Below are 24,091 nucleotides of genomic sequence, written 5' to 3' on the forward strand. Positions count from 1 at the left end.
ATTTGTTTGGTAATATCATTTGCGACACCGAAGCACAATATAAACTGAAATGATTAAAGCCCTGAACTGACACCTGCATTGTTATTCAAATTTGATTCAAGGCTTTTCTTGTAGATGAGCGTCAAGTCTAGTTTTAAGACCTATATCATGTCAGTTTATTTTGTACTTATGTTAATCATACTCTTTAAAAATGGGCCCAATAAAAATCACACATTATTAATGCTTAGACAGAATGTAGGAGGGACAGGGTTGGATGAGCCCATAGAGGATTAATCCCACACTGAATAGAATTGAATATGAGAACATAACTAGATAACAGTTTAACACTTAGTGCAGTGGCCTCACAGCGAGACAGTTCTGTGTTTGATCCCTAATGGACAACCAGGACCTTTCTGTGTGGAGTTTGTACGTTCTCCTTATGCCCCTGTGCACATGTGGGATTTCTCCTGCTTCTTCCCTCAGTCCCAACACATGCTGTTTAGATCAAGTGGAGACTCAAAGTTGCCCATATGTGTGAATGTGAGTGTGGATGGTGGTTTGTGTCTACATGTTGGTCCTGTGACCAGCTCAGGGTGAACCTCAGGGTGGAATCCCTAAAGGATGGATGGATGATTAGCATTTACATAGGGGATTCTACACTGTCTATTCTCTTTCTCATAAAAATAATCAAAAATAAAAATGAAACTTTGTTCAGATCGATGTTGGGAATTCCTCTTCTTCTCGAAGAACACCTGTGAAAACTGATATGACTCGCACACTAAACTGCAACAAACATTTACTATTTAACTGTGATGATCTTTTTCAGACCAGTGACTGAACAGATAAAGGTTTATTGTCCTGCTCAAGGAGCCACTGGACCTTTTATCTGTCTTGGCAGGTTCTCTGGGGATCAGACTTGTGAACAAGTAGTTACACTATTGAATGTTTTCATACGCAGGGTCCATATTGAAAGCTGATATAAGTCTTGTTTTCATTTGACACAAATTGAAAAGCATAGATAACACAAGTTTAAATAGAAAAAAAGCTTTCCTTGCTACTAAAAATGAAAAGTAAAGCTACAAAACCTGTAGTGGTCTATTTAGCATAAAAGAAATAACAAGATATAGAAAGTTAAAGAACAGCCAAAGAGGAGAATATTGTATCTACATTTTTAGCCTTTACACTAACACGATGAGGAAGACAGAAGTGATTGTTGTGTAGGAGTTTTCTGAGGCACATGTTCTGTATAAATGTGTAACCAATGTCATGAAACTATCGTAAAACTCTGGGGGAAAACAGGAGGAAGTGAATGTGAAAGTTGGTACAAACCCCAGGAGATGAGCTGCTGAAGGACGAAACAGCCACATGCAACTGAGGCATTTGGCAGATTTCTGTTTCTGAAAGAGCGAGGGAATTTGTGTCTCAACACAGACACTGTGGCTGCTCTGCCCTGAAACAAAGTGGTAATGAAATACTCCCCTGCATTGTTCTTTTCTTTGAGATAATTACAGCTTTCACACATTCAGTAATCCAGCGCCGCATGCAGCACGGTGTTATTATCGTGCACTGTAGCTTGATAAACCTGCTCACTCAGCAGTTTTAGGCGGACATCATATTTAGTCACGGAAGATAAGCAAAAATTCTCGTCTCAATGTGGTTCTCACATATTGAGCTCCCTGTTTCATTCTGCGGTGACATCTTCATGGCCAGTGTTAGTGTAGGAGTCCTCACGAGGGGATGTGAACTCTGCAGGGAGCCTCCATCTTTGGCAAAATTCACCACGCTCCCTCTCCGAGTGCTACAGCCGAGCTTCAGTGTGATTAAAGCATGACCCAGGAAGTGTCACCACACTGTACCCCCTGCCTTTATACCCTCTGGTGGTTTATTTATACCCTCAAAGAGCCATAAATCCCCAGGTGAAAGTGCTGCCCTTTTCACCAATCAATCTCCCCTCCTGGGCCACTTTGCATTGGAACTGTAAAGTCAGTGCAGCGAGGATGCTTGTGTCTTTATGAGATGATAAATCACGTCTTATTTTCGTCCATAAAACAATTAACGTGTTAACGATATCACAGATTTGGATGAAAAACTTTCAGCGAGGATCATTTCATACCTCAGGCAGAACTTGTGCCGCATAAATGCTGCATAAATGCTCAGTCCCCCAACATTAGTACTAAATAGTTTATGAGCATTTACGACCCATGACCTTTGTAATTGTGGTTACCTCATTTAGATTTTATGCTGCAAAAATACTTCTAGGTAAGCACTATTGCATTTTCTTCCAGTCAGGCAGGGCTGCACTGGCACCACCTCTCCTGTGACCAGTGTGTGCACGTTCACACAGTCTGTCTGGGACATTTGGTTTTACAGTCTGTGAAAACAGTCTTTGTTAAACACAACATTCCTCACTGGCCGGTCCTTGCACACCTCAAAACCTCACACACCAAACACCCCCACCCCCCACACCAAACACACACACACACACACAATCATGGTCTCATCCCCTGCAGAGGCCTGACCATCCAGAGAAGGAAGAGGTCACCTCACTGCTGACGCTACACACTCGTGCCTGCAGCTCCACATAGGTTTTCCCCATAATGAGCTCCCTCTTACAATGACCCTCTGCAGTGCATGCTGACCTTTGGAAGGCATACGAGACAATTAGGAGAGCGTACCTGTTACAGAGCATATTAACACTGCTGAAAGATAAGGCAACTGTATTTGGAGGTAAACATGCAGGTTATATGTATATTTTTGAAAGTGTAGTTACTTTTCTCCAATATCTATGTACTGAAGGTGCATAAGTGGGAAATGAAGATGGCGGAAGTTAATTACAGAGTTTGGATATAAATGGATTATAGTTCATGGACAATCATACTGTTATTTACATCATATACACATGCTGGCTTGAAACAAAAAGCCACATGCAATTGTAGGTATATGCACCAGGGTCTGCAGTAAACGCCAAAGAAAACAGTGTAGGTCATAACTTTTACTATTGATAATTTGTACAACATGAAATAATGACAAATAATTACATTTCAATTGATGCAGAAACATAATATTGTATTGGAGTAGATTTAGATCGCCATCTGCTGGAATTAAAGGGTAGGTTCATAATTTTTAGGCCTGTAAATGGCGACTGTATGAACATACTTAGGTTTTCCATCATTCCTCCTTTTCAACCTTTTCAAACGGCCTATTCAGATCTCATGTAGACAAATATCCACAGTATTTCTTCTGTGTAAAAGTACAAACATTTCCCAGAATCCATCTGAAGCTTTCAGAGGCCTCATTGGTCAGAGTTTGACAAATCAGGTAACATTCTTTTCACAGGACGAGTACTTTGGATTTTGTCAGCCTCGGATTGGAGGGTTGCTACAAGTGAAGCCAGCTTTCATGTTCATGAGGGCATTTGACTATTTTCTAAGACAGACTTTACATTTTTGTGACCCTATCATTAAGCTTATAAAGCAGATATGTAAAAGAAGATAAACAGAATAACTCTTGCATCATGAGTTAATCTGGGAAATTGCTATGCAGCCTGTGAAGTTCTACTTGCACTTGCTGTCCCACACATAAGCCTAAACCTGAATTAGACTAATCAGTATAATTGTGTCGCAATCAAATCTGTCCAGTTATGGAATATACTCTTCTTTTTTTTTAACGGTTAATAAAAGAAGGATGGTTTGTTTTCTGTCATGTGAAAGTGTAGAAAGAGATGAGGCTGTAGATGAAGTGACGACAGCTCGGAGCTGAGAAACAGCCTAAAAGCTCCGTGGGAGAAAGTCAGGACATGGGTAATTTGCAGTGAAGGTAGAGCTGTTGAGTGAAAGAGAGATACAAATAACAAGTAAAGCAACACAGCCTTTATAGATGATGGTCTCAAAGGAACAGGTGAGAGGGAGTCAGCAGGAAATTCAACTGCACCAACAAAACTTAACCATTGAATAAATGTGTTATTTGGCCAATTGTGTGGTGTGTCTTGGTTTCAGGGTGTTTATAAAGTAGCTTCTGTCACATAAGCAAACAGAATATTTACCATTTCCATCATCTGGCAACAACATGAGGTGGAAACCTTGTTTTACATCAATTCTTTGTACTTGCTAAATATTTTTCATGCTTTTGAATCTGCAGCGTCACAACAATAGCATCACAATACAGAATCTGATCCACGCATCACTGACGAAAAACTAAAAATTCATAGAGTAAGCATGAAATTCAAATGCTAAGTTAAAATTTTCTGATGTGAAGACAAAAGACAAAACAGTTTTATGTCTTTATACTGCGTCTTGTCTTTATTACAATTATGACAACATATCAACAAAAATCAAATGCAGGTCAAATCACAACACAATAAACAGAAGAGAGAAAACAGAAAACTGCACCAGCAGTTGATAGTAGTCTTCAATGAACAAACCAGATGATTGGTGAGATGTTTGTGATCATTTTGTGTGATTCAGAGTCACTTTGAGCTCATTGTATGACAAATGAGACATTTTAAATCAAAAATATAGACCCAAAATGGAAGAAGACAGTGTAGGAATGAAAATGTTAGTTTTATTCTCTGTTTTCTGATACCTCTGTGTGTTTGTTTTAGTCTTCTCTCAGATAAGCTTCAGGAATCTCCTCCTCATCATTATTCTGTACGGAGGTAGCCTGCTGTGCCATCCTTTGAATCTCCATTACTTTTGTCTCGGCCAACTTCTTATCTGCGTCCGCGGACAGCTTCTGTGCCTTCTCCACCTGCGACATGGCCACCTCAATGTTTGAATTCATCGTGACGGACGCATGCTCAGCTCCTGGAAACACAAAGAAGTAAACACAAAGTTCAAGGGTTGAGATTACACCACCTCGAGTTCGGGCATTAGGGAGGCGCTGCTGTCCATCATCTCCATTGTGCTTTTCACAAAGTTCCGCTGAGTGGCAGCAAATGATCCGTACACTGTCCAAAGTGTAAGACTGACAGCTGATGAATAAGAACAGGCCCAAACCACAAAGTACAAAGCTTGGAGAGGATTATTCAAAACTTAACACTTATACTGTTTTACAAGAACCCTGAGAAAACCAGCCTCTGCACTGCAAATCCTAACAGCAAACATCCTTGAGTTACAACACACACATTTGATCTTTTACACACCTGATGTGTATGCTGCCTCGGCGGCCGTCTCACACATCTTGACCGCGCTGATCCAAGTTGACTCGAAACGCTTGCATTCATCCTGTCTGTCATTAACCTGACAGTACAGAGAGAATTATAAAAACGTCAAACAGGCCTGCTGTGATATTTACAGAGTGGTTATCTATAAATTACCTGAAAAACAGACATGTTTAGAAATACTTTTCAACAAAGAGAACAATATAAACGAACTAACCTCTGCCCGCTGGCCAATGATCATCTGCCAGATTGAATCCTCCTCGTCTTTACTCAGTTTTCCCAGTGAGGTCAGGTAATGTCTTTGCAGAGCATTGAGTTTGTGCACAGCCTGTTCACAAACATAGGGAGAACGTGCACGGTTTACATTTAAATCAAACACCAACTATGGTGACAGAGGAGCACATCAAAAGTTTTCAGGAATATGGACATTTCTTTAACTGTAGTTGATAAATTCAGATTTTTGAATGTCATGTAATGGGAGTGAAAGCCAAAGTCACAGAGATCTACATTCTGAAATCAAACCACAACTCTCAAAACTGCTTATCTATCAATTAAATAAGTGTGGAATTATATATAGTTGTAAATATTTGTATTTTTTGGGTGACGTATAGACTCAACCCTCACCTGCTCTGCTTTCAACCCCTGAACTATTTTAAGTTTAGGGTAAGGCAAAAAACTGACAGATATTAGTTTATATATACACATATAACAAAACATGTTAACATACATAGGAATTCAATAAGGAAAAAACTGTTGACCAATAGATGAAGACTTACTTTTGAATAGTCAGTGATGGCATCTATGAGAGCTAAGGTGGCCTGTGAGAGAAAAGTGGTTGAACTGTCTGTAACCAGAGATGCTGCTCGTCTGATCAGAGAGTCATGAGAGAGCTGTTCAACCTGCAGCACAGACACGGAGGGAAACAGAGAAAAAGGTCAGGACAAACTAGTGGGTCAAGAATCACTCCGGTCCTTAACTTCAATACAAGTATTGGTTCAACAGTGAGGAAACTAAACCCTCAAATAAATAAAGTTTAAAGTCCTAACGTCTTCTCAACAAATGAGAAAAACATGCTCCCTGTGTATCTTAATTAATGGATCTGATTAATTATGAAAAAGGAAAAAATATTCAGTTATATGAAAATGTAATTGAATAACCAACACCAAGACTTGTGTGAAAATCTTAAACTGCAAAGTAACAAGTAACAGCAATATTTATTTTTAAAATGTAGGCTTGAATACCTCAAGTTGTACTAAAGTTTTGAACTTAATTACTTTTCACCACTACAAAAAATACAGAGGATAAATGTGTCCTGTCAGTTGAATTCTGTATATGACTGTAGTAATTTTTACATGCTTCTGTTTCTGGCCGGTGACAGACTCACCTGTTTGAAAGGTACAGCACACAGACCACCGCCGACGGCGAAAGACGCTAAACTTGTGTAGAGAACATTTGTCCATTTCCTCGGTTTATGCACTGCAGTATTTTTACAGTTGAACAGGACACGAGCAGAACTCCTGAAGAAAAATAAAAATGAACGGTTTTAAATCAGAACAGTCATTTCCTGTTTAATTTAGGATTAAGAACGTATCATCATATTTCTTTGTATGATTTGGAACCAGGACAATGAGACAAATTGAAAGGTTTCTATTGTCATCAAAGGAGAATGAAATATGACATAATAAAGTAATGCTATAATATACACATTGGTAGAATTTATTCCTCCTTCCCTCAAAGAATATCCAGTGGTTACTCATTTCCCTATTGGTGTTTGTTTACATCAGCGGTCTCTTCATTTACAGTATTGTATTTGTGTCTGACTTCAATCAGGAAGTTGCCCTGTGACTCGGTGGGAGTTAGAATATAACACGAAGATAATACTTCGTCCTCATATAGTGACGAAGACATGTAATATATTTATTATCGATCCACTTGTGTACGATTGTCTAACAACAATAGACACAGTAATGTCAATGTAAAGCGAAAGAAAAACAGATTTAATGAGTCAGCTCCGTCGTCAGCGCTGTTATCAAACTAAACCTCCTCGTTCTCCCGCGTTAGAGTCAACAACAGCTCGTGATGTTTAAGAGGCAGATATTTCATTGTGATATTAACAGTTAATTATTCATTTAGTTTGTTTAACTTGATCTGTCCGAGATAAACATCTCACCTGAAGAAGTAGGCGGCTCCCCTCCTGACCGCGGCCATGTTGGTCCGTCACAATAAAGGGTTCGTCCCGCTGAGCAAAGGTTCCGCCTGATGGTAAACACTGAACGATGGTGCCCCCTCATGGTAAAATATAATATAATATAATATAATATAATTTAACATAACATAACATAACATAACATAACATAACATAACATAACATAACATAACATAATACAATATATTTTTATACAATACAATACATAATATATTTGCATACAAAAAACACATGAAGGGTTAATGGCTTATGATGCTCTGTCAAAGATTAAACTACTAACAAGTAGAAATTAAATTTTTAGTTGCACTTGTTTAGTTCATTTTTGTGCAAAAATAAAAAAGCCAGAAATCCATGGCTCCATCTTCGTAATACGACAATTTGCTCCTTTTCTCCCGCAATCATTGCAGAAAGTGTCATTTATTTTAAATAGTTTTTAAGTTTGCACTGTGCAGTAAATAAAATAAGCAGTGAGGAGGTGCAATCTGGGTAATAATGATTACATTTCTCTTTATTTTCTACCAGACAAACAATCAATTGATCAAGCAAGAAAATAATGAACAGTTTTTAACCCAATGAGTTGCAACTGAAAAGTTAGGATTGATTTGTTGCACCAACTGTTTTACTTTTAAAATGCTGCTTACGTTCATGATGATGACATAAAGATGATGTATATAATACATTATTTATATAATATGTCAAAGAGGAATATATGCTCTCATTTGTGGTTTGTGGGAGATAAAAATAACTTTTAGACATTCCAAATATTATATTATATATATATAACACAAGTATGGATCCATCCACCAAGCCCATTTATCTGCATCCATGCAAAAATGGGTTCTATAGGCAGACAGACAGACCTCCTAAGCAGGGATAACAGAGCAATAGAATAACTGAGTCACAAAGTCACTAAATACTTTTAAAGTATAAGAACATGTAAAATAATGTTTTAAATAATTAATCTTTTAATTGGTGGTTGTACTATCAAGACTAATTCATCATATTCTCACAGACAATGAGACAAATTAGTAGTTTTGCAATTTAAAAAATAAACTTGTGTCCTTCGTCCTCGCAGAGTCCAAATCAACACCAACACTTTAAATAATTAATGAACCAATTAAGTTGATGAGTTTCACAGGGGTTGGTGGCTCATAAGAGACTAACGAGGATCAGCTCATTAGCATCACTATTGTGTTTAGAGTCTAACTCCACATGGAAAAAAATGACTGCAGAGTTTCACCATCAGAACAATATTCCCTCTTGATACATCTGTGTCTACTGGGTGTACAGATAAGAGCTACTATTAAAAAATTGCCAAACTTTAAAGTATATTCTCTGGACCGGTAGTGTGAAATTTGGATTAAAAGTATATGAAATATTATGTTTTATTGTACATGACACATAAAAATGAATATCCAATGAGCATTGTCCAAATGTAAAAAACTATTTTAAATGCAAAGCAGAGACGACTCAACATACAAAGAATATATTTATCAATAAGGCTTCTAATCTTCCAAGAGCTTTGAAATATTGAAGCCCAACTACTCCGGACACGAAATCTCTTTCCATCACATCACATTGTAACTATGGCAAATCAATGTTGGCAGTAACTGGCGATGACGACACTGTGGTGGGTAAACTTTTATTTAGTCTTCCCCTTGTGGTCGTGGCAACTTTGAATGCCACGTTACTCCAGAGATGGTTCGGTAAAATGAAATCTCTTATATCGATATATTTTTGTCACATTTATTTAACTTACGGTATTTGTCATATACTACTGATGTGTATTGTTTTTTTGTTTTGATCTGTGTAAATTCTAGTTCCAGCTTTGAGATCCTTTTTATTGAATTTATAAGGCAGGTGTCCAAAAACTTTTTTTTAATGTGGTTACAAATGAGACATTTATGGCTAAAAACAACTCTTTGACAGAATGAAGAATTAATTACAGAATCATTTTAGTTCAGGTTTTCATCACACTTTTCCTCCATCAACATTTTGCTAATCACAAATCTGGTTGTGTATAATTTTCTACATGTTGTCATCTGTGTACACTCTGGTCACAGGTATTACTCTTCACCACCATGCACTTCCTGCTCCTCATTCAAGGCCTCAGCTCTGAGGAGCTGTTCATCTTTCACATGTGGCAGGGTCACCTCAGGTCTGCCATTGGTCAGCTTTACTTCCTGATCATGTGCATCACCATTGTGTTTTCGTACGCTAGGATAATGTAAGTGTCCATGCAGTGTTAAATCTCTGAAAACAAGAGGACATCAGATCTGTGCATCACGCTCAGCGTGGCTGTAAATTACAGGATATAACCAATATTTAACACAAATGTATTAAATGGGAACATGAAAAAAGTAACAATGTGACAAAGGGGTTGTTTATTGTGACGCTACAAAGAATTATTACATCAATCACCTCAACTTTTAGTAAATTTGTCCTTTTGGTGTGGGATCAATAAAGTCTTATCTTTAATTTGACCCTTTATATTCAACTTATGTAATAAAGTTACATGGAAATAGTTGAAATACACAAAGTGGCCGTTTTAGGCATACTTTGATTTTGAGTGAGTCCCTCCAACGGACAAAGTGAGTAACTATAGTTACTGTCTCCTATGAGGTGTGTTGTTGGCGGATGTTGTCGCTGGTGACACTGTGGTGAGTTAACGTTCATTTGACGTTGTGTTATAGTTGCCGATATAAAGCCCTCACACACAGCTCCTGCTCAGAAGGCTGCACAGAGCACAGCTGAACACCTTCATGTCATGTCACTCCAGGGAGGGTTTGGTAAACTGGGTCTTGTGCTCATTTGTCCCCTTCTAATTATTTGTCCATGCACGACGTACTAAAATAATGTGTATCGTGTTTGATAACTGTTGATTCAAATAGAGATCATTTGAGCATCTGTTCTTGAGTTCTGCATCTGGTTTTAGAGCTGAATGAAGTGTGGCAGTGTCTGAAGGTTTTTACATTTGGTTGTGACAGACAGAAAATGGCTGCTAACATCACCACAGAGTACAAGATGAATGATAAGATCATGTTGATTCAGATCTTTGTCGTCCTTTTTCTCTGCATTAACCTTCTGCTGATTACGACCTTTTTCACCAAGGAGTTCTTCTACACCACCATGCGCTACGTCTTATTTGCTGTCACGCTAATGTCCGACTGTCTGTTTTTATTCATGTCTGACATCCTGCTCATTTTGAGTTACTCTCGCTATACGATACAAATGTGGTTGTGCCTTATTATTTATATTGTTTCGTCGCTGTACTCTTTTGTGACACCGCTCACTCTGACGGCGATGACCCTGGAGCGCTACGTGGCCATTTGCCTGCCGCTGCGTCACGGAGAGCTGTGCTCCCCACGCAACGCTCTGCACGGCATCCTCATGATCCACAGCCTCAGCTCTCTGCCCTGCATCATTTTTCTCTCCATCTTCTTTGCATCTGCCACCTACGGCTCCTACACCCAGGGCAGAATATGCTCTGTGGAAATCTTCATCTTACACACGTGGCAGGGTCACCTCAGGTCAGCCATTAGTCAGTTTTACTTCCTGATCATGTGCATCACAATCGTGTTTTCCTATGTTAAAATAATGAGAGCGGCCAAAGCTGCATCAGGAGAGGACAAAAAGTCCACATGGAGAGGACTCAGAACTGTGGGGCTTCACGCTTTCCAGCTGCTCCTCTGCCTCATCCAGCTGTGGTGTCCATTCATAGAAGCTGCGTTGCTTCAAATCAATCTCATGTTATATATCAATGTCAGGTTCTTTAATTACATTACTTTTATTCTTGCTCCAAGATGTCTGTCTCCTCTCATTTATGGCCTCAGGGATGAAATGTTTTTTCATGCCCTGAAAAGATTTGCTCTCTGTGGTTTGCGTAAGAAACACTGATCAGATTTGTATCGATTAACAAATTGTCCTGATGTTATATTATGAAATGTTTTTTTGTTTTTTTTGCGTCTCTGGCTTGATTTATATTGTTATTTTATAATTTTTTTAAAATGTAAATGAAATATTCAGTTGGATTTAACAACGAAAATGCTCCAATAAATCATAGATATGTCCGAGGGTGTTGAAATTAACCATTGAATAACATCCAATCCCACTACTTGTATTTTTACTGACAATATTTGCAAACATTGTATTAAAGTCAGCCACACAATTAATAAACTCACCCCCCATTTCATTAGATAAACTTCAGCATGCTTATCTAAATAACTGAACGAATGGTGTTTTTAAATATCAAATATTCTTTATTTGTTACAGTGAAAACTGTCTTGAAAATAAACGCTGTTAAATCTATATTTTGTATCTGTCTGCGTCATTAACAGTGCAAAGTCTGTCAGGCATAACTGCAGTGACACAACATGAGGGCATACAGGAGCACACGAGGAAACTTTAACCTTTGGACAGTGCATTAAATCCACTTTGCATATCATACAAAGCAGGACTATTAGGTGTGGGAGTAGAGATAGAAAGTTAAGCATGTCAGCATTGTCATTGTGAAACTTGTTGAAATGTAGAACACCCTAACACACGAAGCTGCTGTCAGGCTGCATCACTCTCCACCACCGACCTGAAATGACCCTCAGCCCCAATATTTGGACTCGGCTGTAGATCGTCCTCGTGTCGCAACAGCGCCGACAGCCAGAAAAACAACATCTGCACAGAACATACGTGAAATCCACCTCACACACATCTCTCCACAGGACTGTTTCAGCTTTTTGAACTACATAATGTTTGATCTTGCACCGAAATGTCTGAGTCCTCTCATTTACGGCCTCAGGGATGAAACCTTTTTTTACAGCTTGAAAAACTCTGTATCTTTTGGCTTGCGGGAAACAAAGATTTGAAAAGGAAATCAATAATTTATCAACAGAAATTTCAGCATTCAAGTGTGAACCAATACTTTGTCATTTAAGTGAAGTTGTTCATTTGAGGTGAATTGTAGGTTTCTGCTCTCATTTTAAATTATATTACATTGATTAAATACCCTTTGGAATTTAAATGTACAAGCAAATATGACTTATTATGATATGACTTAAAAGGAGGATTATATTATAATCAATGTAATTCCTGTGTCTCATATTTGTTATCTATGCCTTAAATATAACAGTTGTAAAGTTTGATGAGATATATCACGAATAATGAATGTGCAGAAATCAAAATCACCCATGTATTGTATGGACACTTTTATATTTGGATATAAGGATTATGAACCAAGTCCAAACTTCACAGATGAATCATATAAAGTAATCGAAGGGTTAAATGAAAAAAGAATCACTGGGCCAACTTCTTCTTATAGTTGCTGAAGTCCCGTATTTGGTGTGTGACAGGAAGTCTGCTTAACCCAAGTTACAGGACAAGAACAGGTGGTTGGGCCTGGAAAGAAATGTTTTATTCTCTCTATTCATGGTCAGTGTATCATCAAATCAAATGTGAGGATGTTATTTAAGTAAAATAGTTGCCAAATGTTGCTTCAAGCAAAGTGAAATCAATATCCAATGAGCATTGTCCAAATATAAAGAACAATTCTTAATGCAACGCAGAGACGACTCCACATACAAATAATTTATTTTCCAACAAAGCTTCTAATCTTCCAAGAGCTTTGAAATAAGGATTTGAAATTTCTGTTGGAAAACAAATTTTGAGAAGCCCAACTACTCAGGACACGAAAACTCTTTCCAGCACATCACATTGTAACTATGGCAAGTCAATGTTGGCAGCAACTGGCGGTGACAACTCTGTGGTGGGTAAACTTTCATTTTATCTTCCCCTTGAAAGTTCTTATATCGGTTTATTTTTGTCACATTTATTTAACTTACAGTATTTGTCATATACTTCTGATGTGTATTGTTTTTTTGTTTTGATCTGTGTAAATTCTTGTTCCAGCTTTGAGATCCTTTTTATTGAATTTATAAGGCAGGTGTCAACATTTTTTTATGTGGTTACAAATGAGACATTTATGGCAAAAACAACTCTTTGACAGAATGAAGAATTAATTACAGACTCATTTTAGTTCAGGTTTTCGTCACACGTTTCCCTCCATCAACATTTTGCTAATCACAAATCTGGTTGTGTATAATTTTCTACATGTTGTCATCTGTGTACACTCTGGTCACACGTATTACTCTTCACCACCATGCACTTCCTGCTCCTCATTCAAGGCCTCAGCTCTGAGGAGCTGTTCATCTTTCACATGTGGCAGGGTCACCTCAGGTCTGCCATTGGTCAGCTTTACTTTCTGATCATGTGCATCACCATTGTGTTTTCCTACGCTAGGATAATGTAAGTGTCCATGCAGTGTTAAATCTCTGAAAACAAGAGGACATCAGATCTGTGCATCACGCTCAGCGTGGCTGTAAATTACAGGATATAACCAATATTTAACACAAATGTATTAAATGGGAACATGAAAAAAGTAACAATGTGACAAAGGGGTTGTTTATTGTGACGCTACAAAGAATTATTACATCAATCACCTCAACTTTTAGTAAAATTGTCCTTTTGGTGTGGGATCAATAAAGTCTTATCTTTAATTTGACCCTTTATATTCAACTTATGTAATAAAGTTACTCGGAAATAGTTGAAATACACAAAGTGGCCGTTTTAGGCATACTTTGATTTTGAGTGAGTCCCTCCAACGGACAAAGTGAGTAACTATAGTTACTGTCTCCTATGAGGTGTGTTGTTGGCGGATGTTGTCGCTGGTGACACTGTGGTGAGTTAACGTTCATTTGACGTTGTGTTATAGTTGCCGATATAAAGCTCTCACACACAGCTCCTGCTCAGAAGGCTGCACAGAGCACAGCTGAACACCTTCATGTCATGTCACTCCAGGGAGGGTTTGGTAAACTGGGTCTTGTGCTCATTTGTCCCCTTCTAATTATTTGTCCATGCACGACGTACTAAAATAATGTGTATCGTGTTTGATACCTGTTGATTCAAATAGAGATCATTTGAGCATCTGTTCTTGAGTTCTGCATCTGGTTTTAGAGCTGAATGAAGTGTGGCAGTGTCTGAAGGGTTTTTACATTTGGTTGTGACAGACAGAAAAATGGCTGCTAACATCACCACAGAGTACAAGATGAATGATAAGATCATGTTGATTCAGATCTTTGTCGTCCTTTTTCTCTGCATTAACCTTCTGCTGATTACGACCTTTTTCACCAAGGAGTTCTTCTACACCACCATGCGCTACGTCTTATTTGCTGTCACGCTAATGTCCGACTGTCTGTTTTTATTCATGTCTGACATCCTGCTCATTTTGAACTCTCGCTATACGATACAAATGTGGTTGTGCCTTATTATTTATCTCGTTACGTCGATGTACTTTTTTGTGACACCGGTCACTCTGACGGCGATGACCCTGGAGCGCTACGTGGCCATTTGCCTGCCGCTGCGTCACGGAGAGCTGTGCTCCCCACGCAACGCTCTGCACGGCATCCTCATCATCCACAGCCTCAGCTCTCTGCCCTGCATCGTTTTTCTCTCCATCTTCTTTGCATCTGCCACCTACGGCTCCTACACCCAGGGCAGAATATGCTCTGTGGAAATCTTCATCTTACACACGTGGCAGGGTCACCTCAGGTCAGCCATTAGTCAGTTTTACTTCCTGATCATGTGCATCACAATCGTGTTTTCCTATGTTAAGATAATGAGAGCGGCCAAAGCTGCATCAGGAGAGGACAAAAAGTCCACATGGAGAGGACTCAGAACTGTGGGGCTTCACGCTTTCCAGCTGCTCCTCTGCCTCATCCAGCTGTGGTGTCCATTCATAGAAGCTGCGTTGCTTCAAATCAATCTCATGTTATATATCAATGTCAGGTTCTTTAATTACATTACTTTTATTCTTGCTCCAAGATGTCTGTCTCCTCTCATTTATGGCCTCAGGGATGAAATGTTTTTTCATGCCCTGAAAAGATTTGCTCTCTGTGGTTTGCGTAAGAAACACTGATTTGTATCGATTAACAAATTGTCCTGATGTTATATTATGAAATGTTTTTTTGTTTTTTTTGCGTCTCTGGCTTGATTTATATTGTTATTTTATAATTTTTTTAAAATGTAAATGAAATATTCAGTTGGATTTAACAACGAAAATGCTCCAATAAATCATAGATATGTCCGGGGGTGTTGAAATTAACCATTGAATAACATCCAATCCCACTACTTGTATTTTTACTGACAATATTTGCAAACATTGTATTAAAGTCAGCCACACAATTAATAAACTCACCCCCCATTTCATTAGATAAACTTCAGCATGCTTATCTAAATAACTGAACGAATGGTGTTTTTAAATATCAAATATTCTTTATTTGTTACAGTGAAAACTGTCTTGAAAATAAATGCTGTTAAATCTATATTTTGTATCTGTCTGCGTCATTAACAGTGCAAAGTCTGTCAGGCACCACTGCAGTGACACAACATGAGGGCATACAGGAGCACACGAGGAAACTTTAACCTTTGGACAGTGCATTAAATCCACTTTGCATATCATACAAAGCAGGACTATTAGGTGTGGGAGTAGAGATAGAAAGTTAAGCATGTCAGCATTGTCATTGTGAAACTTGTTGAAATGTAGAACACCCTAACACACGAAGCTGCTGTCAGGCTGCATCACTCTCCACCACCGACCTGAAATGACCCTCAGCCCCAATATTTGGACTCGGCTGTAGATCGTCCTCGTGTCGCAACAGCGCCGACAGCCAGAAAAACAACATCTGCACAGAACATACGTGAAATCCACCTCACACACATCTCTCCACAGGACTGTTTCAGCTTTTTGAACTACATAATGTTTGATCTTGCACTGAAATGTCTGAATCATCTCATTTACGGCCTCAGGGATGAAACGTTTTTATAAAGCTTGAAAAACTCTGTATCTTTTGGCTTGTGGGAAACAAAGATTTGAAAAGGAAATCAGTACTTTCGCAACAGAAATTTCACCATTCAAGTGTGAACCAATACTTTGTTATTTAAGTGAAGTTGTTCATTTGAGGTGATTTGTAGGTTTCTGCTCTCATTTTGGAAATCCATGCTGTAAATATTGAAGTTGTAAAGTTTTATGAGATATATCACGAATAATGAATCTGTAGAAATCAAAATCACCCATGTATTGTATGGACACTTTTATATTTGTGTGTGAATTGTTCATAATGATTAACTCAAGTGACGTCTGTTATTTTCCAATAACTGCACAGCGTGTCATAGGTTTTGTTTTGTGCAACATGTTTCTGTGTCTGTAAATTAAATCAATCTGCTTTCACACATGTCATAATCTGGTTTAAACAAGGACCCATCAACATATATATCAAATTAAATAGATTTATTTTATTGTTTAATATCATGTGAACAGTGAGGAGACAATGATACAAACAATATTTTACATATATATATATATAAAAAAGACTAAACTAAAACATACAATAACAATACAATAAACAATGTGGGACAAGCTTCAATGACATTCTGAAGATTTGACAATCAAGCAGACAAAAGCTCATATTCACTATCAAAATAAATAGTCTTAAATAATGATTAATGTAATAATAAAGAATTATTGTAATATTCATTTAGAAAAATCTGATTTTCTTTGCTTAACATGTAATCATCGTACGGGCTCGTATTCGAGACGGACACACATTATGGAAATTACACTTAGTTTAAAGCTTTGGAAGCTGAATCTGTTTGACAGGCTCTCATTGTTTTTCCTGTTCTACAATATCTCCATTTCCCTCAGTCCTCTCTTAGATAAGCTTCGTGCACCTCATGCTCCTCATCATCAAAGGAGGCAGCGTATTCAGCCATCCTTTGGATCTCTTCGACTTTAGTCTCGGCCAACTTCTTCTCTGCATCCGCTGACACTCTGCGCGCCTCCTCCACCTGCGACTGGGCCACCTGAATGTTTGTCCTCACGGTGATGGACGCCTGCTCGGCTCCTGGAAACACACAGACGCAAACATGGTGTTTTTGTGAAACTGCTGCGAAAGTTCAAAGGTCGTCGTGATACCGGCTTGAGCTCAAAGATTTGATGTGGACACTGTGTTTCAATTTGGTTTTAAACAAAGCTCAGCTGAGTTTCCAGCAGATATGTTGTTTTATTCTATCGTGATAATATTCTTATCATGATTATAGATGAACTCACCTGAGGTGTTCGCTGCCTCAGCTGCCATTTTGCACAAGTTGACAGCATTGATCCAGGATGACTCAAAACGTTTGCACTCTTCTAGTCTGTAGGTAACCTGTCAGGTCACAGAGATGAGAGAACCTCAGTATTATAAATGTATTTATATATATATATATGTTACTCGAATGCTATAAGTACGTGTGTTAACACAAACTTACCTCAGCACGCATGGCATTGATCGCCTGCTTGTGCGAATCCTCCTCTGATGAGGTCAGTTTTCCCACTGAGGCCAAATACCGTCTTTGGACAGCAATGCGTGTGTGAACAGCCTGAAAGCAAACAGAGGCAAAAATACAGAGCAACTTTTAAAACAACAACCTCAATGTGTTTTTTTTGAAAGAAAGAAAGTTAATAAAACATGGAGGACATGTGATCAGACAAGGGTTTTAACTGTTATGGTCCTAAACTCATTCTTCACACATATTATCCCCTCAATAATACAGTTATGTATGAATGAAAATATTTTGGATTATGTCTCATGTACTGTGAGAGTATTTCTTTATCCAAAATATGGATAAATCTTTCCCATAAAATTAAAACCCACCTTAGAATAGTGTGTCAGGGCGTCTATGAGAGCCAAAGTGGTCTGAGAGAGGAAAGTACTGGAACTGTCTGTAACGACTGAGACTGCTCTTCTGATCAGGGAGTCGTGAGTGAGTGTTTCCATTTGCTACAAACAGGAGGGGAAATGGGAGAAATTCACTATTTCAACTCAAACAAAACATTTTCCAAGTTTTGCACACTTGGAGTCATCGGCTGGTGCATGTACTGGTTGTATTATTTCCAATAGGAGAGTCACTCACCTGTGTAAAAAGCCCACGGGCAACACTTAAGGATGCAATGCTCATATGTGCAGCGCTGGTCCATTCCCCTGACTTCTGGACTCCACACTTCCTGCTGCTCAAAGGGCCGCTCTCCGAGCTGCTGTTCAGACATCAGGAAATTATATTATTTTATATAATAACGTTTTTATTGTGCTTTGAGTTATAATTTTGAGGCTGACAGATTTTTCAGGCGATGTTTGAGAAGTTAAACATGAAAAATAACAGTGTCTATTAAAATAACTCACCTGAGGTCACGGCTGCAGGTGGCTCCTCTCCTGCTCGGCAGCAGCGACATGTCTGTCGGATTTCTCAGAAATCCTCCAGCAGCACGACTTGCAGACGCTGAACACTGACGAACAACTTGCATTTTGCTGATAATTCCCGTCTAACTGCTACACCTGAGGAATGTATTTGTTAGGTGCTCTATAAAATGAGTTGCTTGCTACAGGTCTTCTATTTAAAACCAATCTGCTGCTAACTCAGAGTTGCTCTGTCTTTAGTAAAATCAGACAAATAGATTTTTTTCTTGTTGCTAAGAAGCTTTCAGTCTGCTGGTCTTCTGCTGACTGTCACTGCCGCTGGGTATTTGTAAGACCCCAGAAACATTTGATTGCGTAAAAGGCATTGATCTGTTGACGCTGCCTGGCGTTATCTGGCGTTATCTGCAAAAGCCCAACGAGACAGGAACTACGTGCAGGCTGCAGAACCTGATGTGCTGGTTGTTTGACCAACACTCGCCGTCAGGGTCACAATAATCAGAAACTGGCTTTTTCTTTGGTTTGACTCTCATGCATAAAATTGTGAGTATATAGCACATTTGACAAATTGCATACAACTGATGAAGCAAGTTGGTATATTGGAAAACTATAACAATCCAGAATGATAATGATTGAGAATGCCTTTGCCAATTTTGTTTTCTTCAGTGCCGTCTGTAAAAAAGCTGAAACCTCCCCATTAGATGAACTTTAACACTCAAAGTTCAGCAGAGGCACACAATTCCCAACCATGTCCTTAACATGATCAAAACAAACACACAGAAAAGTCAAGAACAACTGCTGTATATCACTAAAGAATATATAATCATAAACATTTCATGAAAGTCTTATTTTTATACCATCAGGACTGTAAGTAACATAATGAGACCACATTTTCTTGGGGTTTTCTTTGTTGCATCCTTTATTAATCCCATCTTCTAATAGCTTTTTAGTTTATTTCACTGAAAATAGTTTTATTGTACTCCACACTTAAATAGGCCATTTAATATTTCACTAAAGCTCTTGATGCCAACAGATTAGTAAGAGCATTGATTCTGTCTAATTGCCTGCAAATAACTTATCTGCTGAGTTGACAACCTCTGGGGTTCAGAGGCAGAAAGTTTGTTTTGCACAGTTTGGTCCAATCCCCTGCAGACGTGTCCACTGACGCAGGACGTGCGTAAAGAGTGGACGAGCCCCCTCTGAGCTGTTCTCTGTAGAGTCAACTTGTTTGCCAAACAAGAGAAAACTTCAGTTTGCGCAATTAGACTCAGGAGCTTTACGTTAATAATCAGCCAGTCTGTTAATTACTAAACAGGGGATATGAGACTTGTCCTCTAATTGTGCTCTGGAGATGTCGCGCACTGCAGCAGCTCACTCCAATGGAGAGCGTGTCGGAAAACACTCTTCATGTGATTCATCATCTTTTTGAATAACTACACTGTTAATATACCTGTAGGTTAATTGTGCTGTGATGACTGACATGAGTGATGTGGTTCAAGAGCCTGACACTGAAACACTGTTAAAAAAGTGGCACCAGGTTTGTGTCAGATCAGTATCATATATATATTAGTTCAAAAAATGTAATCAACAAAATTTGAGTTTTTACTCTGCAATTTGCAGATTTTGAGCATTTTCTTAAATTTCAAATCTAGTGGTATTTACTTATAGTAATAGTACAATAAGTATAATTCCAGGATAGTAAGAAAACCCATTAAACAAGTACAAATATACAGTGCTGAAATGCACAGTACTGATCTTTACAACGACTGTCAATAATATTTACCCTCCCTCATGTATGCACAACCACAGTCAAACATCCTCGAACCCTGAGATAAACCATCTTTCTGCCGTGCACCACACAGTTACACATGTTTATGTGTCTATGTGTCTTTTCACCATTATATATATGTCTTATATATTGTATTCCTAATTAATGTGACAATGTAATATGGGTCATGCCAACAACATCTTCTGAAATAAGAATTTTCTTATTAAAACACGTGAGATGACATGGAACCCACGAGGCAAACGGGGTAGAGGACGACCCAAAAATACCTGGAGAAGGAGCACAGAGCAGGAATTCAAGAAGAAGGGGCTGACGTGGGAACACCTGGAGAGGATGGCTCAAGACAGACGAGGGTGGAAAAAATTCATCAATGGCCTATGTTCCAAAAGGAATATAAAGGCCAAATAGAAAGAAAAAAAATAGAATATTGGACTGGGAATATTTCTAGTAGTATAAATGTTGCATTTTTAGGAATATGGGGTAAATATTTTCTGAGTTAGTAACAACACTTAATGCTCACGAAACGTCAGTGGACCCAGCAACTCTGGATACTACGTGCATGGACTCACTGAAGAAACTCAGCCACTGACTGTAGTGACATCTGCAACCTCTACAGCGTAGCCTGCATTGGTCAGCACTGAGGCTGGAAATGCAGAAGCACTGCTGCCAAAAACACTTTGCTGCAGTTCTATGAGCCATAAGGCTTGAGTCTGGTCCAGCTCTGGGAAGTGTCCTCTCATCTCAGGGCACCCGGCCGTGATCGGGGAGCGCCCCGTGACAGCTGGAGGCAATCAGTTGATGACAGCACCACATCAGCAGGAAATATAATGCGTTGATGATTAAATAAAAACTATTCAGCAAAAACAGAAATTATCCACGATTTTTCATTCTTGTGCACAAAGGCTTCTTCACCTATTTTATATTTTTAACAAGAAAATATGTCCTGTTGCACAATATTGTTCATGCACCTGCCGGCCACATGAGAGTGCCAGCAATCTTCATGATTTTCACACAGAGGGCAAACGGGATGGAGAAATAATAAGCTGGAACCAGTTCTCTTATTATCCCTGGTTTAATTCACAGTCTCTCATGGTTTACTTACAACATTGGCGGCTGGACAGCAGGGCTCCACCACTGCAGTGACAGATGCTTTTCCCGGTCTATATTAAGGTTCAGTGTAAGATTTATGTGAAAGGGATCTATTGTGGCAGAAAGTGAATATAAAAAAATAATCCAAGTGATGTTTTCACTAGTGTTTCATCTAAATTGTATGAATTGTTGTTTTCATTACTTTAGAATGAGCGTTTATATTGAAACAGTTTATATTTAAATAAGGAGCAGGTCCTCTCTAAGGAGGCCGCCATGTTATTTACAGTAGCCCAGACTGGACAAACTAAACACCTTTTGAGTTTTTATGACAACTGAAGGCTGCCACAGCTTCTCTTTCATGTTTGGAAGGGGTGAGGTGGGGGTTCAGCTGCAGTAGCTTCCCACCACTAGAGGTCACTAGAATTCTACACTGAACCTTTAAGTTAACATAGACAGAAATATTCCAAAATCAACCCAATTAAGACATAAGTCTGAATAAGACACTGCCATGTCAACAGCATGCTCTGATGATCCTCACCTGAATAAGGTCATAACCAGAATAAGCAATAATCAAATTAAGACATGTGGAGTAGTCACATGAAAAGCGGACATGTCAATCTGTGCATTCCAAACGTCTTATTAGAGTTTTCACAGCATCTTGAAACATCATGTACACGACAATTACCAACTGCTTGGCGTCTTCGAAGACCAGACTTTGCTCTGTAACATGCAAACAGTAATATGAATGGAATATTCTATTAGCAACTCATGTGAACATCATACTTAAGAATAATGTAATCAACAGCTTATTGTAACCCAGTGGGGATCATCAATTATTTGAGTGTCAAACAATGTAAATGATGTTGGAAATTGATTTACTGTAAAGTAATTACACTCTGCCAAGACTTTGGTTTGGAACATAACTGATAGAGATTTTAAACAATAAATATACTTTTAAAAGAATCCGGTTTTTATGACTTTGCTCTGAAGGGGTTCTGAGGTCCCTGATATGATTAATTTGCAACATCACTTGTATGACGTGTTTGTTTTGATTTTAAGTTGCTATGATTTAGAAAAGTTTCATATGTAGCACTTTCCATGTTCAAACTTCTTTCCACAGATCTCCGTCTCAGCCCGTGAGTCCAACTCCCCACTGAAATCTGATGATGATGAAACATAATGCTTAACTAGTAGAAAGCATGAAATGACTTTATCTCTGGAGAATGGACCTACTGTCAGACACAACATATAGGAACAGGCCAGAGATTAGAGGAGAACGTCTCGGAGCATTCATCGAGAGACACATCTTATGATGAGAAGAGCCAGAAATCAGAACTCTTCTGGCCAGACCGAAGGCATTAGTAGGTGAATGAAGTACTTTGTTGTGAAAATTGGATGTTTATTGGGACAGAAGTTCAAACTTCTTTCAAGTCAAAGGAGTATTTACAATGTTGGAGGTTTTCTGTAGTTATCAGTAGATTATGTTGTTGCTTTATGTGTGTATTCATTTTATTTCTCAGTATGGAGGCTTTAAGTGCTTTAACATGTGGCTGCTCCCGGCCTGCAGCTGCAAAATGCAGAATCTGACTGAGCTTCAAACCAACGCAAGCCTCCCACAGGAGCCTGTCTGTGATCATCAAGGTGGTATTGGCTGGTCATCCCGTTCTTCTCGTCTTCCTGTGCTGCATCGCTGTCATACTGCATCTTTGTCCCACAGGCAGTTCCTAGATGTCCGCTACATCCTGTTCGCCTCCATGCTGGTCAACGACACCCTCCAGCTCATGACCTCTGTGCTGCTCTTCCTCTTCGCCATAGGTCAGGTGAAATTTGCTCTGGTATACTGTGTTCCCCTGCTCTTCATATCCACTGCCACTTTCAAGAACACCCCCTTAATCCTGGCCACCATGTCACTGGAGCGTTACATTTCCATCGTCTACCCCCTGCGACGCCCGGCCTCCTGGCGCTCAGACCGTATCTGGATCATTATTCTGTGTCTATGGTTCATCAGCTGCATCTTCCCTGTCATTGACTTCTCCATAGGGAAACGTGACCCTTCTGTGGATGTCCTCTCCACCCCTGTGCATTGCAAAACTATTCTTGTCAACCCCTCTCCTATCCAGATGTTGTTCAAAGCTGCTGTCAGTTTGCTCTTCTTTGCAGTGGTCGCAGTCATCATCCTCTTTACATATGTGAGAATCCTGCTGGAGACCAGGAAGCTGAGACAGGACCGAGTGTCCGTGAACAAAGCCATGCACACGGTGCTGCTGCGACTTCCAGCACTGCTGTGCGTGCTGACCTTCAGCCATCCCATCACTGAGTCTCTCAACAGTGCTGCACGCTTGGCTGGAAACAAGGGGACATCTCCTTTTTAATTACTTCTGTTTCATCCTGATTCCACGTTTTCGAGTCCCTTTCATCTACGGCTTCAGAACCAGAGTCTCAGGGCTACATCGGGAAAATGTTCCTCTGCTGCTCAAAGAAAGTCAAACCCTGGTCGTAGAATTAAATAAGATTAAGTGCAGAGACAGGTTTGTGTTACTTTTCACACTAAGAGTAACACAGAGGCAGCACCTGTGCCACTTCCATTGTAAGTAATG

General features: G+C 39.1%; 4 protein-coding genes and 1 pseudogene across 6 annotated transcripts; 3 read left to right on the top strand and 2 right to left on the bottom strand.

Annotated features, from left to right (window-relative positions):
- Window positions 1–4,249: 4,249 nt before the first annotated feature.
- Window positions 4,250–7,399, bottom strand: LOC118106595 (diablo IAP-binding mitochondrial protein). Its single transcript, XM_035155277.1, has 6 exons — window positions 7,308–7,399; window positions 6,522–6,654; window positions 5,914–6,036; window positions 5,355–5,465; window positions 5,120–5,216; window positions 4,250–4,781 (listed from the first exon to the last, which is right to left on the bottom strand). Exons 1-6 carry the CDS (start codon window positions 7,343–7,345, stop codon window positions 4,576–4,578), a joined length of 708 nt encoding a protein of 235 aa, XP_035011168.1. The 5' UTR covers window positions 7,346–7,399; the 3' UTR covers window positions 4,250–4,575.
- Window positions 7,400–10,337: 2,938 nt separating this feature from the next.
- On the top strand, window positions 10,338–11,240 carry LOC118106736 (odorant receptor 131-2-like). Its single transcript, XM_035155495.2, has one exon. It carries the CDS (start codon window positions 10,338–10,340, stop codon window positions 11,238–11,240), a length of 903 nt encoding a protein of 300 aa, XP_035011386.2.
- Window positions 11,241–14,406: 3,166 nt separating this feature from the next.
- LOC118106744 (odorant receptor 131-2-like) lies at window positions 14,407–15,306 on the top strand. Its single transcript, XM_035155509.2, has one exon. It carries the CDS (start codon window positions 14,407–14,409, stop codon window positions 15,304–15,306), a length of 900 nt encoding a protein of 299 aa, XP_035011400.2.
- Window positions 15,307–16,662: 1,356 nt separating this feature from the next.
- LOC118106259 (diablo IAP-binding mitochondrial protein) lies at window positions 16,663–18,910 on the bottom strand. Of its 3 annotated transcripts, none has more exons than XM_035154663.1 (6): window positions 18,608–18,910; window positions 18,342–18,459; window positions 18,083–18,208; window positions 17,697–17,807; window positions 17,497–17,593; window positions 16,663–17,290 (listed from the first exon to the last, which is right to left on the bottom strand). In XM_035154663.1, the coding sequence occupies exons 1-6, from the start codon at window positions 18,727–18,729 to the stop codon at window positions 17,088–17,090; spliced, it is 777 nt and encodes a 258-aa protein (XP_035010554.1). In that variant the 5' UTR covers window positions 18,730–18,910; the 3' UTR covers window positions 16,663–17,087. The 3 variants fall into 3 exon arrangements, with proteins under 3 accessions (XP_035010554.1, XP_035010552.1, XP_035010555.1); XM_035154661.1 differs by having other exon boundaries at window positions 18,342–18,462; XM_035154664.1 differs by lacking the exon at window positions 18,083–18,208 and having other exon boundaries at window positions 18,342–18,462.
- Window positions 18,911–23,068: 4,158 nt separating this feature from the next.
- Window positions 23,069–23,994, top strand: LOC118105959 (annotated as a pseudogene).
- The last annotated feature ends 97 nt before the right edge of the window (window positions 23,995–24,091 follow it).

The sequence above is a fragment of the Hippoglossus stenolepis genome, chromosome 4, assembly GCF_022539355.2.
Source record: "Hippoglossus stenolepis isolate QCI-W04-F060 chromosome 4, HSTE1.2, whole genome shotgun sequence".
Lineage (NCBI taxonomy): Eukaryota > Metazoa > Chordata > Actinopteri > Pleuronectiformes > Pleuronectidae > Hippoglossus > Hippoglossus stenolepis.